This window comes from Engraulis encrasicolus, chromosome 8 (genome assembly GCF_034702125.1).
Source record: "Engraulis encrasicolus isolate BLACKSEA-1 chromosome 8, IST_EnEncr_1.0, whole genome shotgun sequence".
Taxonomy (NCBI): Eukaryota; Metazoa; Chordata; class Actinopteri; order Clupeiformes; family Engraulidae; genus Engraulis; species Engraulis encrasicolus.
The window spans coordinates 32922439-32937438 of NC_085864.1; the positions used below are offsets into that span (position 1 = coordinate 32922439).

The 15000-nt window shown below is 42.8% G+C and overlaps 1 protein-coding gene across 1 annotated transcript in view; it reads left to right on the plus strand.

The window, feature by feature from the left end:
* The window catches only part of dpf1 (double PHD fingers 1), a 99250-nt gene that overhangs the window by 29409 nt on the left and 54841 nt on the right, over positions 1 to 15000 (plus strand). Inside the window, exons 3-4 of the mRNA XM_063205504.1 lie at positions 1940 to 2100; positions 3479 to 3586. Coding sequence (XP_063061574.1) covers positions 1940 to 2100; positions 3479 to 3586 — 269 coding nt within the window. The remainder of the gene's footprint in view (positions 1 to 1939; positions 2101 to 3478; positions 3587 to 15000) is intronic.

A 15000-nucleotide genomic window follows, 5' to 3' on the forward strand; every position in this document is an offset into this window, starting at 1 on the left:
CATTGCACTTAGCTGACGCTCTCATTTTATTCAAAGCGACTTACAGTTATTATTTTTCAGGGCATTGGTTACAGTCCCTGGAGCAATGTGGGGTTAGGTGCCTTGCTCAAGGGCACTTCAGCCATGGATGGAGATGTAGGGAGAGGTCAGGGGGGATTCAAACCTGTAACCCCTAGATTGAAAGACCAACTCTCTAACCACTAGGCCACGGCTGCCCCACCACGGCTGCCCCACCATCAGCTTGCTCCTTGTTGCCTTTGCATGTTGCTTTACAACCCATCTCATCTCAACTGTGCCAACGTTTTGAATGACTTGAAATAATGTCATGTTACCATTGTTTATTGCTGCAGTGTTGCTTGCTCTTGGGGGGCTATGTTCACTTCCATGGAGCTCATGGCAGAGACGGCAAGCCAAATTGCCATGAATTGCTCTCAGTTCGGTTGCATTGTAACTTAACTCTGCTGCACAATTCTATGTTCTCATTTTGACTGGTTTATAAATTGCTCTGTAACGTAGCATCTTTGAGCATCCGCTGACGTAACATCTGCTGAGGTAGCATCCGCTGACGTAGCATCCACCTTATTTGTTGAAAACACTCAACTATATGTGCATCATAACAGTGTTGCTATGACATTACTGGGATCCTTAAGTAACAGATTAAGACTTGGTTTTGATGATAATTGGGTTATAATAGACGCCCTGCTCAAGCTTGCCTCCCCACCAACAGCTGTAGTTGGTCCACACCAAATGGTCCATCAGTGTCCCAAATCTCGCAGTTGATTTTTTGGGCACATCAAATCAAGCTGACCAACAACTTCAAAAAGAGTTGAGCTCAGTCCGCCTCGCTTCAGCCCAATGACTTAATTGCAGATGCAAGGTTCGCTCAAAATGGTAGCTAAAATAAATATGAATGAGAAAATATCAGTCAGCCCAATTTTGCATTGTGAAAGAGGACCACACCACAAGCTGTATGCAGTTTAAAGTCAAATTTACTGCCTGGTGTAATATACCTACTGGTGTGGAAGTGTGCTTGACCCCCTCTGTAGTAGGGGTCGACCAATACAGGTTTTTTAATGGCCGATGCGATACCGATTTTTTTTCATCACCCTTGACCGATACCCGATTTCTGATACCCGATATTTGGGGCCGATATGGGTTAAAAAAAAGTTTTTAAACAATGACAAATATTCCAGGTCTCAAGTTAAAAATAAACATTCCTTTAACATTATCAATTTGAGGTAGAACTTGTAACATTGTAACACCCACTATAACAATCAAATAATATCTAACAATCAAGTAATAAAAAAAGTGTCTTGGTGCTTTTGAAAAACCTGAATGACATAAAATAATAAATATTGCGTATCGGCCAAAACCACACGCGTATCGGCCGATACGATACACTTAAAATATGCAAATATCGGCCCGATATCGGACCGATATATATATCGGTCTATCCTTACTCTGTAGTAGCCTAACAGTCTCTCTGGCTAAAGGAGATAATTACAACAACAAAAAAAACCCCAAAATGGCCTGTAAGCAGACGCGTGGACGCAAGGGAATGAAATTGTCTTGCAGGTTGCCAAGCAACAATTGTTGTCAGACTCAAACAAGCAAAAGAAAAAAAGTAGCCTGAAAGATGGATAACTAAGCAGCCAACACCAAATATAGATACAACAGACACAAAAGCAAACGTGTCCAATGATTAGAGTACAAACAAACCCCCTTATGACAGACCGATCCACAACTTTAATTATGACAAATACACATGCCAGACAAAGAGGGCGCCAAGCCAGTAGCCGTCAGCTAAACACCCTATTGTTGTTTTGTTTTTTGTCTGTCTGTCATTTTGTTTTTTTCTGTTTGTCTGTCTGTCTATCTGTCTGCTTGTCTGTCTGTCTGCTTGTTTGTTTGTTTTGTTTGTTTGTTTGTTTGTGTTTAGCCTGGGGGAGGAGTTCTACCGGGAGGCCATTGAGCACTGCCGCAGCTACAACGCCCGCCTGTGTGCCGAGCGCTCCATGCGGCTGCCCTTCCTGGACTCCCAGACGGGGGTGGCGCAGAGCAACTGCTACATCTGGATGGAGAAGAACCACAGAGGCCCAGGTGACGCACTACTCATACTACTAATACTACTAATACTACTGTGCGTGTGTGTCCGTGCGTGCGTGCGTGCGTGCGTGCATGTGTTTGGAAGACAAATGGACTGAATGAATGAACAAATACATTTGTGCTGCTACTGCATGCATGTGTGTTTCCAGTGTACATGCCAGTGTTTGTTCACAGAAGTGAGTGAGTGCCATCTATGTGAGTCTACTGTCTGTATGTGACTTGAGCCCTGGATGAAGTGTGAATGTTTTTTAGTGACCAAAGGACTGTCTGGTCCTCTCTGGTTCAGCAGTGTGGCTGTTCTTCCCTGACCTCGAACCGATTGCTGTGTTATACCATGTTGAGTAGAGTAGAGTAACTTAAGTGATGGAAATTAAGGTGTCCAGAAGCATACACAATAAACAAAACATAATATACAGGTTAAACATATAGCAGGGGGGCAGGAATACACAATATAGTACAATGGTTAGCCTACAGGGCGCAACGTGTTCTGATAAAGTGCTCTGCGGTAGTCTGCATAACAGACTCATGTCCTCTCTCTTCTCCTCTGGTCTGGTCTGTTGCTCTTTTGTTCCGGTCCACCTTACGGGTCAGGAGTGTTAATGTTGTTGACTGACCTAGTGCACTGAATGCCATGCAATGCCGTGTAACAGGATCATGTCCTCTCTGTTCTTCTCTGGTGTTTGGTCTGTCCTGATCTGGCCTGGTAGAAAAACAGCTAGGTTCAGTAAGTCATTTGTCCCCTCAGCAACCAGAATTTCAAAAAGAAAGACATAGTTCACACAGCGAAGGATTTCGCAGCACAGTACCATGCGTATGCGTGTGGGTTTTACTTTTTGTCTATGTCTCGTCTATGCACTTTCACCACTTGTACTATACTGTATCTCCCTTTTGGGACAATAAAGTTGACTTTGACTTTGACTACAGTTCGGGTCCACTTCTCAGGTCTGTGTGTGTGTGTGTGTGTGTGTGTGTGTGTGTGTGTGTGTGTGTGTGTGTGTGTGTGTGTGTGTGTGTGTGTGTGTGTGTGTGTGTGTGTGTGTGTGTGTGTGTGTGTGTGTGTGTGTGTGTGTGTGTGTGTGTGTGTGTGTCTATGCCTCTGTTCGTATCTTTGTGTGTATGTCCTATCTTCTGTCTGGTCCTCTCTGACCCGGTCCACTCTGGTTCCGGTCCATTTCTCAGGTCTAGTCCCTGTGTGTGTTTGTGTGTGTGTGTGTGTGTGTGTGTGAATGCATGCGCTTGTGTGTGTGTGTGCTTGTGAGTGTGACTTCACAGTGTGTGTGTGTATCTACTGTATATGTGTATGTCCCTATATCTTCTCCTCAGTCTGATCCTTTCTGATCCGGTCTCCCTCTGGTTCTGGTCCATGTTGCAGGTCTGGCCCCTGGGCAGCTGTACACGTACCCGGCCCGCTGCTGGAGGAAGAAGAGGCGGCTAAACATCCTAGAGGACCCACGACTCGGGCCCATAGAGTTCAAGATTGGTCAGTGCTGTGAGAGTGCTGTGTGTGTGTTTTGAGTGTGTGTGTATGCACATTGAGGACATTTGTGTGTGTGTTTGCGTATGTGTATGTGTGTGTGTGTGTGTGTGTGTATGTGTGTGTGTGTGTGTGTGTGTGTGTGTGTGTGTGTGTGTGCGTGTGTGTGTGTGTGCTAGGGGGGGAAAAGTGGCACAGATTCTAAGGGCCCAAGCACTGATAGGGTCCCTTAAGGGGGCCCAAAATTCGAATCTTTTATGGGGCCCAGCATTTCTGGCAGCGGCCCTGAGTGTGTGTGTGTGCGCATGTGTGTGTGTGTGTGTGCCTGCGTGCCTGCGTGCCTGTGTGCGTATACTGTACTGTATGTGTGCATGTGTGTGTTCCCATGTTTGAGTGTGTGTGAGTGTATTTGGGTAGATGACGTGACGTGTAAATTTTGCTGTCGCAGGCTCTTAAATTTAAGTAAATTCGTGCTTTCAAAATTGTCAATGCTTTAAATGATTAAACTAATGTCGTTGTTGTGAGAAAGTAATGTGTAATAAATCCAGAGCCATTAAGCCATTAAGCCATTAAGTATACTTAATTTTGAGTCAAATGTCACATTTGTCCTATGGTGTGACTGAGGCAAGCCTGGTTCTCCATATTAAAACATTTTTAAAACCATAAAATATAACGGTAACAGTGAAGGAAAGATCAGTGAGAGAGTATATAGAGGAGTATAGATGAATAAAGTATGCTGTGGAGAGCTCTATATACAGCATAAATGTGCTGTCCAGCTTGAGATACCAAACAGGCACTGGCCACTACACTCTACAGGTTCAATGGTGTGACAGTCATAGCATACCTACAAAAGTGTGATGGTCATGCCAAGGTCACTCTTCAGTATGAGTCTTATGAGCTCTGCAGGTTACATTCAATGACCGCATGGCTGTCATTAAGAGTTACATTAGGCTGATAATCGACGATTCAAAGACTTATAAGTGTAAAGTGTAGGTCCATATTGACTACAACATTATATTATGATCAAAAGACAAAATAATCATGTTGATATATTTGTTTCTGGCTCAGTTTTGCATTTCTGTCCTTTAGCGTGACATGAATGTCCTACGGTGTGACATGTTTTAAACGCTCAAATATTTGTTTGAGCTAAACAATATGTTTGATAAACACTGAATATTGCATTAGGGAAGAACAAATTATCGTCCCTGAAAAGTTAGTATAAATTCGGACAATTTTGAACATTTAAAAGAAAGATATCCCTGTTTTTCCTTGAAGGTTTCTAATAATCTCACATCTAATGGGAAAAAAATACTTAAATGGTAATTTCTCATTAAATTAAGACTTTAAAAAATTGCAATAAATATGAAGAGTGTAACAATGTTTATAAAACTCCATCAAGCCATTTCTACATTACTTAATATATTTATTTCTTAACGTCACACTAAAGGACATATTTTCAGCAAATTGCTTTATCAACGTAAATAAATAATCAATGAATAGACCAACATTGTGACCACTTAGATTTTTTGAAAGATTAATTGCTGCACTACGTAGACATATACTTTTTTCCCTCATAAACAATGTTTTGTGAAAAAAATGTTTTTTGCTGTCTATCCGTCATCTACCCTTGTATGTGTGTATGCACATTGAGGACATTGTGTGTGTGTGTGTGTGTGTGTGTGTGTGTGTGTGTGTGTGTGTGTGAGAGAGAGAGAGAGAGAGAGAGAGAGAGAGAGAGAGAGAGAGAGAGAGAGAGAGAGAGAGAGAGAGAGAAAGAAAGAGAGAGAGAGAGAGAGAAAGAGAGAGGGAACATACACAGTATATGTGTGTGTGCCAGTGTCATTGTGTCACGTGGGGTGCTTGAGGGGGCAGCAGTAACAGATCCTCTCTGGGGACTGAACAGGGCAGGAGCTGGCAGCAGCCATGACTCTGTGCTGTGTGTGTGTGTGTGTGTGTGTGTGTGTGTGTGTGTGTGTGTGTGTGTGTGTGTGTGTGTGTGTGTGTGTGTGAGAGAGAGAGAGAGAGAGCGAGAGAGAGAGAGTGAGTGTGTGCACGCGTGCATGTGTGTGTGTTTGTGTGTGTGTGTATTAGTGCCTAAATGTAGATTACTAACTCGCACCATGTTCAGAGTGGGTGGGGGTAGGACGTGAATCAGCTGTTAGAACACACGCACGCACACACACACACACACACACACACACACACACACACACACACACACACACACACACACACACACACACACACACACACACACACACACACACACACACACACACACACACACACACACACACGCGCACACACTGCAACCAACAGAGGCCAACGTTTGCAAACATCATCATTCACTTTGTTTTCAACATTTTGCCAGCTTAAGCAAATGGTCCAAGAAAGCAGTTCCTGCCAAAAATAACCTCTCACACACACACACACACACACACACACACACACACACACACACACACACACACACACACACACACACACACACACACACACACACACACACATTGAGGGTAACTTATTGTTTGCAAAATAATCTATTATGAAAGTATTGACACAAAATGAGAATTACTTTGAAGTAAAGCTGCTTTTGTAGACTTTGAATGTCTAATAGGCTGATAAAGCACACACACAGGCTACACTGTGTCTATAGAGTATGTACTGTGTGCACACAGGCTATACAGAGTCCAAGCTGACACAGCAGCCACAGTAGCTGCAGCAGTAGCTCTGTAGCGTATCAGGTCTTTTCGTCGAATGAATTGGTGAGAGGGGACCATTCGAACAAAACGTTGGACCATTAGTATAAGGCTGGGGATCTTTAGTCGAGGATGGTCCGTCTACCGCAAAAGCCAACGAAAGGTCCTTAAAATTGAACTAAAGATCCTTAGGTTTCAACTAAAGGTCCCTTCAGTCTGCCTATATTAGAAATGTAAATCAGATTTTTTAATGCTCATTTTAACGGTTTTCTTAGAATCAGCTTTTTTCATGCTCATTTTAACGGTTTTGTCTATTTAAATATGTTCATTTGAACGGTTTTGTCTAGCCTATTTTAAATAGCCTATTTGTTTTTTGTTGATTTAAACATGTAAATCTATAAATAAAATGTACTTAGGCTACTCGTTTTTACTGGTAGGCTATGTTGTTGTTGTTTTTACGATTAAGTCCATGGCTACAGTAAAGAGAGAGAGAGAGAAGTTAAATCGTTAACACTGCATAGGAGCGCTCTCTCTCTCTCTCTCTCTCTCTCTCTCTGCCCGGCGAGGCAATGTTCTTGGGCGGTAACTTTTTAGATGCGAAGCACCAGCAACAAGAGAATGCTGTCTGCCTTACACACAACAAAGTTCGCGCATGAGCCAGAGCACTATGCATATAACAGTGTTGAAAACATTACAGAACCCATGCACCTGTGTTAAGTCCATGGCTACAGTAAAGAGAGAGAGAGAGAAGTTAAATCGTTACATTAACACTGGACCGCTCTCTCTCTCTCTCTCTCTCTCTCTCTCTCTCTCTCTCTCTCTCTCTCTCTCTCTCTCTCTCTCTCTCTCTCTCTCTCTCTCTCTCTCCCTGCCCGGCGAGGCAATGTTCTTGGGCTATAGTTTTATTAATTGAATAAGCTGCCTATTTTGTTTCATATCCTGTCTTTTATTGTTGGAAATCGTCCATCGATCCAGTCAGGCTGCCTATTTTATATCCTATTATTCCCGTGTGTCCTAGGCCTATTTCTTTTGTTCGAAGTCTAAATATATAACTAATATATAACTGATTTACCCGCGATTCATATAGGCCTAGGCCTAATAACGGCACAAACTGAATGACGATAAATAGTTCGCGCATGAGGCAGAAAAAATAACAGTGTCGGAAAACATTATAGAACCCCTGCACCCGTGTTTAAGTCCATGGCTACAGTAAAAAAAAAAAACAAAACACTAAGAGCGAGAGAGAGAAGTGAAATCGCTATATTAACACTGCATAGGAGCGCGTTCTCTCTCTCTCTCTCTCTATGTATCTAGTAGGCCTATCTAGTAATCTAGTATGTAAATCAAATGTTTTTTTTTTTGCTGTTTTCAGATGTGCTTCATAAATAAAATGTACTTAGGCCTACTCATTTTAACTGGTATGTTGTCGGTTTTTTACGTTTATGCCGTTACATTTTTTGACAATTATCTAGGTTACTCCTTACATTTCTGGAACAATATTTGAGAAGCTTTTTTTCACTTTTACGCCGTTACTTTACTCCGTTACATTTTTGACAAATATCTGTAGGCCTATGTTACTTTCTACTCCTTACATTTCTGGAACAGTATTTGAGTAGGCCCTAGCCCCAGCTGCGGGCAGAGAGGCGGGAATCGCTTTGAATCAGGGCAGCGTGCGTCTACTGAGCACATTTGGTTGTCATGCAGCGAGTTTTCTGACTTTCCGGTAACTTTTTAGATGAACGCTTCTAGCTACCGTCTTCTGTAGGTCTGGAATATACCTACGTGTGGAGTAGGCCTAGAGGTGCGCGGTGGATGTATTATTTCATCCGCAACCGCTTCTTAGAATTTCTAATCCACCTGCTATCCACCCGCCCTAATGTTTTTTCTCCAATTTCCAAAACCCGAATCCACCCGCCATCCGCCTATTAGTTTTTAGTATTTAAAGATGCCTGAGGCACATAGTCGATCGTCTTTTTCAAGCAGTGCAGGTCATTTACATCTTGCCAGCCTATGTTTTTAAAAAAATCTCTAACTTACAGCGATTCCCAAGTTGTCTCCACCCATCGCACAAACGTGCGGATGCTTTAATGCAGCCTACATTTTAGCAGTTTAAATACCTCCAGTCCAAGCAGCACAATCGAAACTATTGGCTATCTAGCTTACAATTTTGGCTGGTATCCAATAAGACGAGTCAAGTGACAGTAGAGTCTTGCAAAGAGTGCAGAGAATTATGTCGCGCGTGTGTGTGTGAGCGAGAGAGGGAGAGAGAGGGAGCGATTCCAAACTTGTCTCCATCCATCGCACAACGTGAAAGCTAACGTGTATGCTTTAATGCAGCCTAAATTGTACCAGTTTTGCCTCCTCTCCAAGCACCTTTTTAAGTGGTGGCAACCATGCATGTTTTCAACAGGGCCACGCAGAGTGGACAGTGGAATGCTGCTTGAAATAAGTCGATAATGAATAAAATATTATGCGCAACGTCTACAAGAAAAGTAATGGCTATTATTACCGTTGCGCGTAAAGATGAGGAAGGGATGGATAGATGGATGGATGGGCCGTCAAACAGTCTACATGACATCTTCATTAAAGTCGTTAAATAAGTATCCATAGCCTACTGTGTTTGACGGCCCCATCGTCTTGCAAATATTTACGCGCAACGGTCATAATGGCGTCTCGCACTACACATGCTCGGATGATGCCAGAGGCGAATAGCAAACAGCCAAATTAAGGCATATTCGACATAGACTACCACGACAAGTTACCGTTTGGGTCGCAGTTGGATGTTTATTCAGTAGAATTATGTGCGTAATATCAGCTCCATCCACCAAATGCAGCACAATCCCCGTTACTTTCACGTGAGGTTCAAATGGACATTACTCGACAAAATGCAAGTCTGGGTACCAACAACTGAAGTAGGCTACAACATAGAATATGTACCACATATAGGGGTATTTTCATTTTCAGTCCTTTATGTGCGTTATGCCCAGCTTTTATTGAATACAGCGCAGGTTTTGAAGTTCACCAAACGAGCATCAACTTTGTGCAAGTCATTAAAACTCTTTTTTTTTTACCAGCACTGACGTGTACACTGTTTCATTTATTAACTAATTGCACTTTCTGCCTTCTCGTTTCACATGTGATAAATCCACTTAGTATGCTTTATCCAATTAGCCATGGATGCAGGATCATTCACTGGACTGGACACTATTGTAAGAGGTGAAATTTAGACCACGATTCAGGAACGACAGACAACGGGAGTAAAGGTTATGGTTTATTTTTACAATTTCATAAAATACAATTAGGAGGGAAAACCACCACAATATCCATGCAACCAGCAGCGTCTGTAAACTGCTATCTTCTTTGAATAAATGAATAAATAATCACAATCTGGAGACACTCGGACGATAGTAGCCTACAAAAGTTAAGTTAAGTTAAGTTACACACTCAGCCACTGCTGCCGGACGTTGGCTCGTCAATTACTTAATCAACTATAACACGCGCAATAGCCTACCCAAATGCAACTTACACACAGTTCCCAAAGCTACCGGCCGCGCGCAATGGATACCTACAGCAGCCCTGCCCCACCCCAGCGTGTAGCGCACAAGTCTACACTATTGTCCGAATGTTGTTATTTCAAGACAGCAAACTGTCACTGTCCGCCGGCCGCTGTCGTGACATATTTTATTAACACTAGTAGCCTATGTGAGTAACAAGTGAGGAGTTCCTTGATAGTTTCCTTAAGGGTGAAGTAGCCTGGAATACTGTCGCAGATCAGATAGTTCATTTCTAAATGATCCTGTTATGAACCCGAGTTTAGTAGATATCGCGCAGTGAACGAGGCAGCCTGCAAACAGTTTGAAGCGCAATGTGGCTGTAACAAGTTAGAAAGTAGCCAAACTCTGTTGCTTGTTAACCTTTTAAAATTATGCGCGTAATGGTGGGGTGGCGTCCGCGCCAATGTAATATCTTGAGCGTGCTCGGTGCGTAATTCCAAGAGCAGCATGAAAAGGAAGAAAAGGAAGATGATGGGCTGACCGAAACGCTTGTCCCCTGTCTGTCGGTTTCATTTACTTTTTTCGGCTTTGTTTAATACAGTTTTCGATTCTGCATTCAGCTCCAGTGTGCTACTCCTTTCTTTCTTTTTAAATTATGAGCGTTCCACGAACTATCTTTCTTTGCGCACGCTATAAAATGGCAATAAACATGTTACTATAAACCACTGGTTTACTATGTATGCTTTCTAATGTTGGTAAAGGCGGCATAAGCGGGATAATGTATTGTCCACACGTGACTACGGAAAATATATTTCCTTCGAAGCGGAATAACAGCCCTCCTCCTTCGGCATTGGGGGTGTTATTCGCCCCGTAGGAAAATATTTGTAGTCTAGGTGTAGTCTACTTTTTTGAAGTGGGTATACTGTATATTCTCGCATTTTTGAAGTGGGTATACTGTATATATTTATGCCATTCTAAATAATGGATCAATCAATTTTAAGTTGGTATACTGAATCCCCTAAAATTTAGAAGTGGGTATACTCCGTATACCTGCGTTCTACCACTGCGTGTGGACAATACATTATCCCTTACCTTAAAAGCTGTTGTAGGCCTACATTTAAAAAAAAAAATCGTCAAAATGCCTCCTGCTCGCTTTGAATCAAAGCAGTGCGGTTTAATGTGTCTAGAAGTAGGCTATTGACCCTTGTGCTCGCTTTGAATCAGAGCATCGCGCGTCTGATTAGACTATAGTGCATCTAGAAGTAGGCTATTGACCATTGAGCACATTGTCATGCAGCGAGTTGCATGCGCATTGGCGTATTGACGCATAATGTGGCCATGTTAAAAATTAAAAGCCATCTGCGCTGTCTTGTTTATTTCTGATATCCTGCGCTGAAGTCATCTTTATCATAGGCTACATATTATGAATGCAACGGTAACTGAGTGGTTAACCCATCATAACTACATGTAGCCTTGCATAATGGTGCACGTCAATTTGTTGTCATAACTTCGCTCTGTCCCTTTTGATTTCCTCAAGCAATTCATCCCTTTTGTCATTGTCCCTGTTTTACTGTTAGTCTTATGGACCTAGGGCGTATCGATCACCATTATTTGCCTGAAACCTGCAAACTAAACACTGCATGCGCGCAGCCACACAGAGCATTCTCTGTGTCAAAGGAACCCTTTCTCCGCGCCTGTGCGGCATTCTCCTTATCGCTCCTAGAATGGCAATACATGTTGGCAGACTTTATTTTGCATAATTCACGATTATCTGGATATATTTGGCTAGGTTACTCAGCAAAGAACATCATTAACGTTAGTGAGGTAACTTTTGGTGTGCTGATACAAACACCAACGGTGAATCACGACGCAGGCCCTACTTCCCCAACCATAGCCTACTGAAAAGGTCCATAGCCATTAGCCTTGGTCTCATTAGCCGCGCTTCAGCGGCCCGGGGCCGCCCGGGGCTCAGGAGAGTGGCCGGCTCGGAGCTGCCGGCCCCGGGCCATTTTTTGCCTGATCGGACTCATAGCCGACCCCAGGCACATTCAGGTACACGCCTTGTTTGTGAAACGTCAGTCGGGCACAGCCCACTTTCGCCCCAAATCACAGAAGGACAACAACAGAACAACGACAAAGAAGGAGAAGAAAACGGGGCAAAGACGACAAGAACTGCAAAGAAAATGGCTTGCCTTTCAAGAACAGTTTTATTACATGGCAAAGTTGTCGATTCAGAAGCTGTATGGGACGCAGCGCATGTTAAGAAGACAAAGACGCATGAAAAACATGTTTTTCCATGAAAAGAGCTAACTTAGAAAGAACTGGTCTTGTGTTGGGGACGTACAAATGTAGCCTATTTAGACCGTCGGTTTAATTCGAGGGAACAAAGAACACAGCGACAAAACAGATTTCCTCTCTATCCGGCTGGAGAATAACGCCATTGTTTACTTGAAGTAGCGGCCGCTTAAGGTTAAATAACTGTGGATTGAAAGAACATAAAAACGTTCCGTAAAAAACTGTAAAAAGCTAAGAATCTCAGCTTTCGAACAAGCCCTAACACATGTCTGTAGGTCTAGGTTAAGGAGATCGCTGGCTGTTAGGAAAAAAATGACGAGATAAAAAAAATAGTTGGAAAGCGCTATTTTTTTTTTCACTTGCAACAGCGGCCGCTTACAGTTTAATAACTTTTGAATGAAAGAACATAAAAACGTTCCGTAAAAAACTGTAAAAAGCTAAGAATCTCAGCTTTCGAACAAGCCCTAACACATGTCTGTAGGTCTAGGTTAAGGAGATCGCTGGCTGTTAGGGAAAAATTACGAGATAAAAAAATGGATGGAAAGCGCTATTTTTTCACTTGCAACAGCGGCCGCTTACAGTTCAATAACTTTTGAATGAAAGAACATAAAAACGTGCCGTAAAAAACTGTAAAAAGCTAAGAATCTCAGCTTTCGAACAAGCCCTAACACATGTCTGTAGGAGAAGGAGATCGCTGGTTATTTATATATTTAGACCTATATATCTTTTAGATTAGGACTCTTTAGCTTAGATTCACCATGGCGTGAAAGCACAGGGGGACTTATCGCTAAATTCTGGGCAAATTATTAGTTTGGGGTGTTTGGCTTTCTTATGGCATAATTTCATAAGATGCAACTTTGGCACTTCTGTTTGTGTTTTTAAAGTTATTTAGCCAACATAACTTTTTTGTTGTTATCAGGGCATCATGGGCACCACACACTTAAACTTGGGATGTCATAGCTAAGTCATGTCGGCTTTTTTCTGCTTTTAGCCGCCAACTCTTGTGCCATTATCGTGATTTGGCATGCTTTCCACTGGACACCAATAAAAAGTGTCTCACAAATACTCACACATGACATTTATGTCGGCTTATTTAGCTTTTGCGCTATTATCGCCGAAGGTCTGGTAGGCTATATCGCACGTGGGCTATATCGCCCGAGGTTGACCCCGCCTCCGAGCCTCAGCGGTGCTTGCTGGCCCATCGAATTCGACGGGCCAGGGAAAGCGGCCCTTAGCCCCACAACCTGGCCCGGCGGCCATCTTTAGCACCTAGCCCCCTTTTGATGAGATCACCGTCAGCCCGCTTTTGTCCGGGCCAGCCCGGGGCTGGCCCTGCAGTGAGACCAAGGCTATTGTGTTCAACGCCCTTTGATAGGCTCTGCCTGTATCAGGGTCGATAGGCTAATGATGGTGGTCAGGGCGCACATCAGTGTTTGGGTTGTCTATGCTTTTTTCTGGAATACTGTGCCGATTAGATAGAAATGATCATGTCATGAACCCGAGTTTAGTAGATATCGTGCGGTGAACGAGGCAGCCTGCAAACAGTTTGAAGCGCAATGTGGCTGTAACAAGTTAGAAAGTAGCCAAACCATGTTGCTTGTTAACCTGTTTAAATTATGAGCGTTCCACGAACTATCTTTCTTTGCGCACGCTATAAACTATGGTTAACTATGTATGCTTTATGATGTTGGTAAGGGCGGGATAAGCGGGATAATGTATTGTCCACACGTGACTACGGAAAATACATTTCCCTTCAGAGATAACAGCACTCCGCCTTCGGCGTCGGGGGTGTTATTCGCCCCGTAGGGAAACATTTTCTTATTCATGTGTGGACAATACATTATCCCTTAGGCCTACCTTTAAATTGATGTCGTACATTTTAAAACATTTCGTTGATATTGTAGTGGTGCAAACGACTGTAGTTATGAGATGGGCGCCAGCCAGGCAGCAAGACTGCCTACCTTTCCAAAAATGAATAAAAATCAGTGACCAACACACTAGAAATAATTCATATCAACACAACGAATATCTTTTCTTACGTTTAGTAGTGCACTTTTGCAAAACCCTCTCAATTTGGAACAGCTCACATCAATGTCTGGCTTTAGCGATTCTTGCGAATGGTGATCTTCTCGGTGCACACTTCATGGTTCCCTCTCTCTTGCTCTCTCGGCTTGTTGCTTCCTGACAGTCTCACCCGCCATTTGAAATTAACTCCATTTTATAGGCCTGCGCGTGTAGTTCACAGGGGGTAACGCTGTTATCTCACTCCGGAGGAGGCAGAGGCAGTCCGTTACAATATAGTATATATAAAATAGGCTATAAAATAGGCCTAATGATAAAAAAAGCAACCTGAACTAAAATTAATAATTAATTTAAAAAAATAGAGACGCACGCACTTTCTACATGGTTCGATTTTTGTTTTCATTGCATTGTGGTGGTAGGCACACAAGTTTGATAAAATATAAAAAAATAATAGGCTAATAAAATAGGCAGACTAAACTAAACATCTGCCCAGTTACACGAAAGGTCTGCATGGATTGAACGTAACGTCCTTAGGTCTTCGACGAAAAATCCTCAGGTACTGCACGAAACGCCCCATGCCTTCTACGAATGGTCCAACGTTTTGTTCGAATGGTCCCCTCTCACCAATTCATTCGACGAATCATCTCGAATTCCTCTGTAGCTGTAGGTCAATGTCCTAGAGCCAGACAAAAAACACTGATTTTGGCATTTATTTAGCAAGGGCCAGATGTCTTATGTTCACCCTACTTTAGAGAGAGAGAGAGAGAGAGAGAGAGAGAGAGAGAGAGAGAGAGAGAGAGAGAGAGAGAGAGAGAGAGAGAGAGAGAGAGAGAGAGAGAGGGAGGGAAATAGTGAGAGAAAATAAAGTGTGTGTGTGTATGTCTGTGTGTGTGTGTGTGTGTGTGTGTGT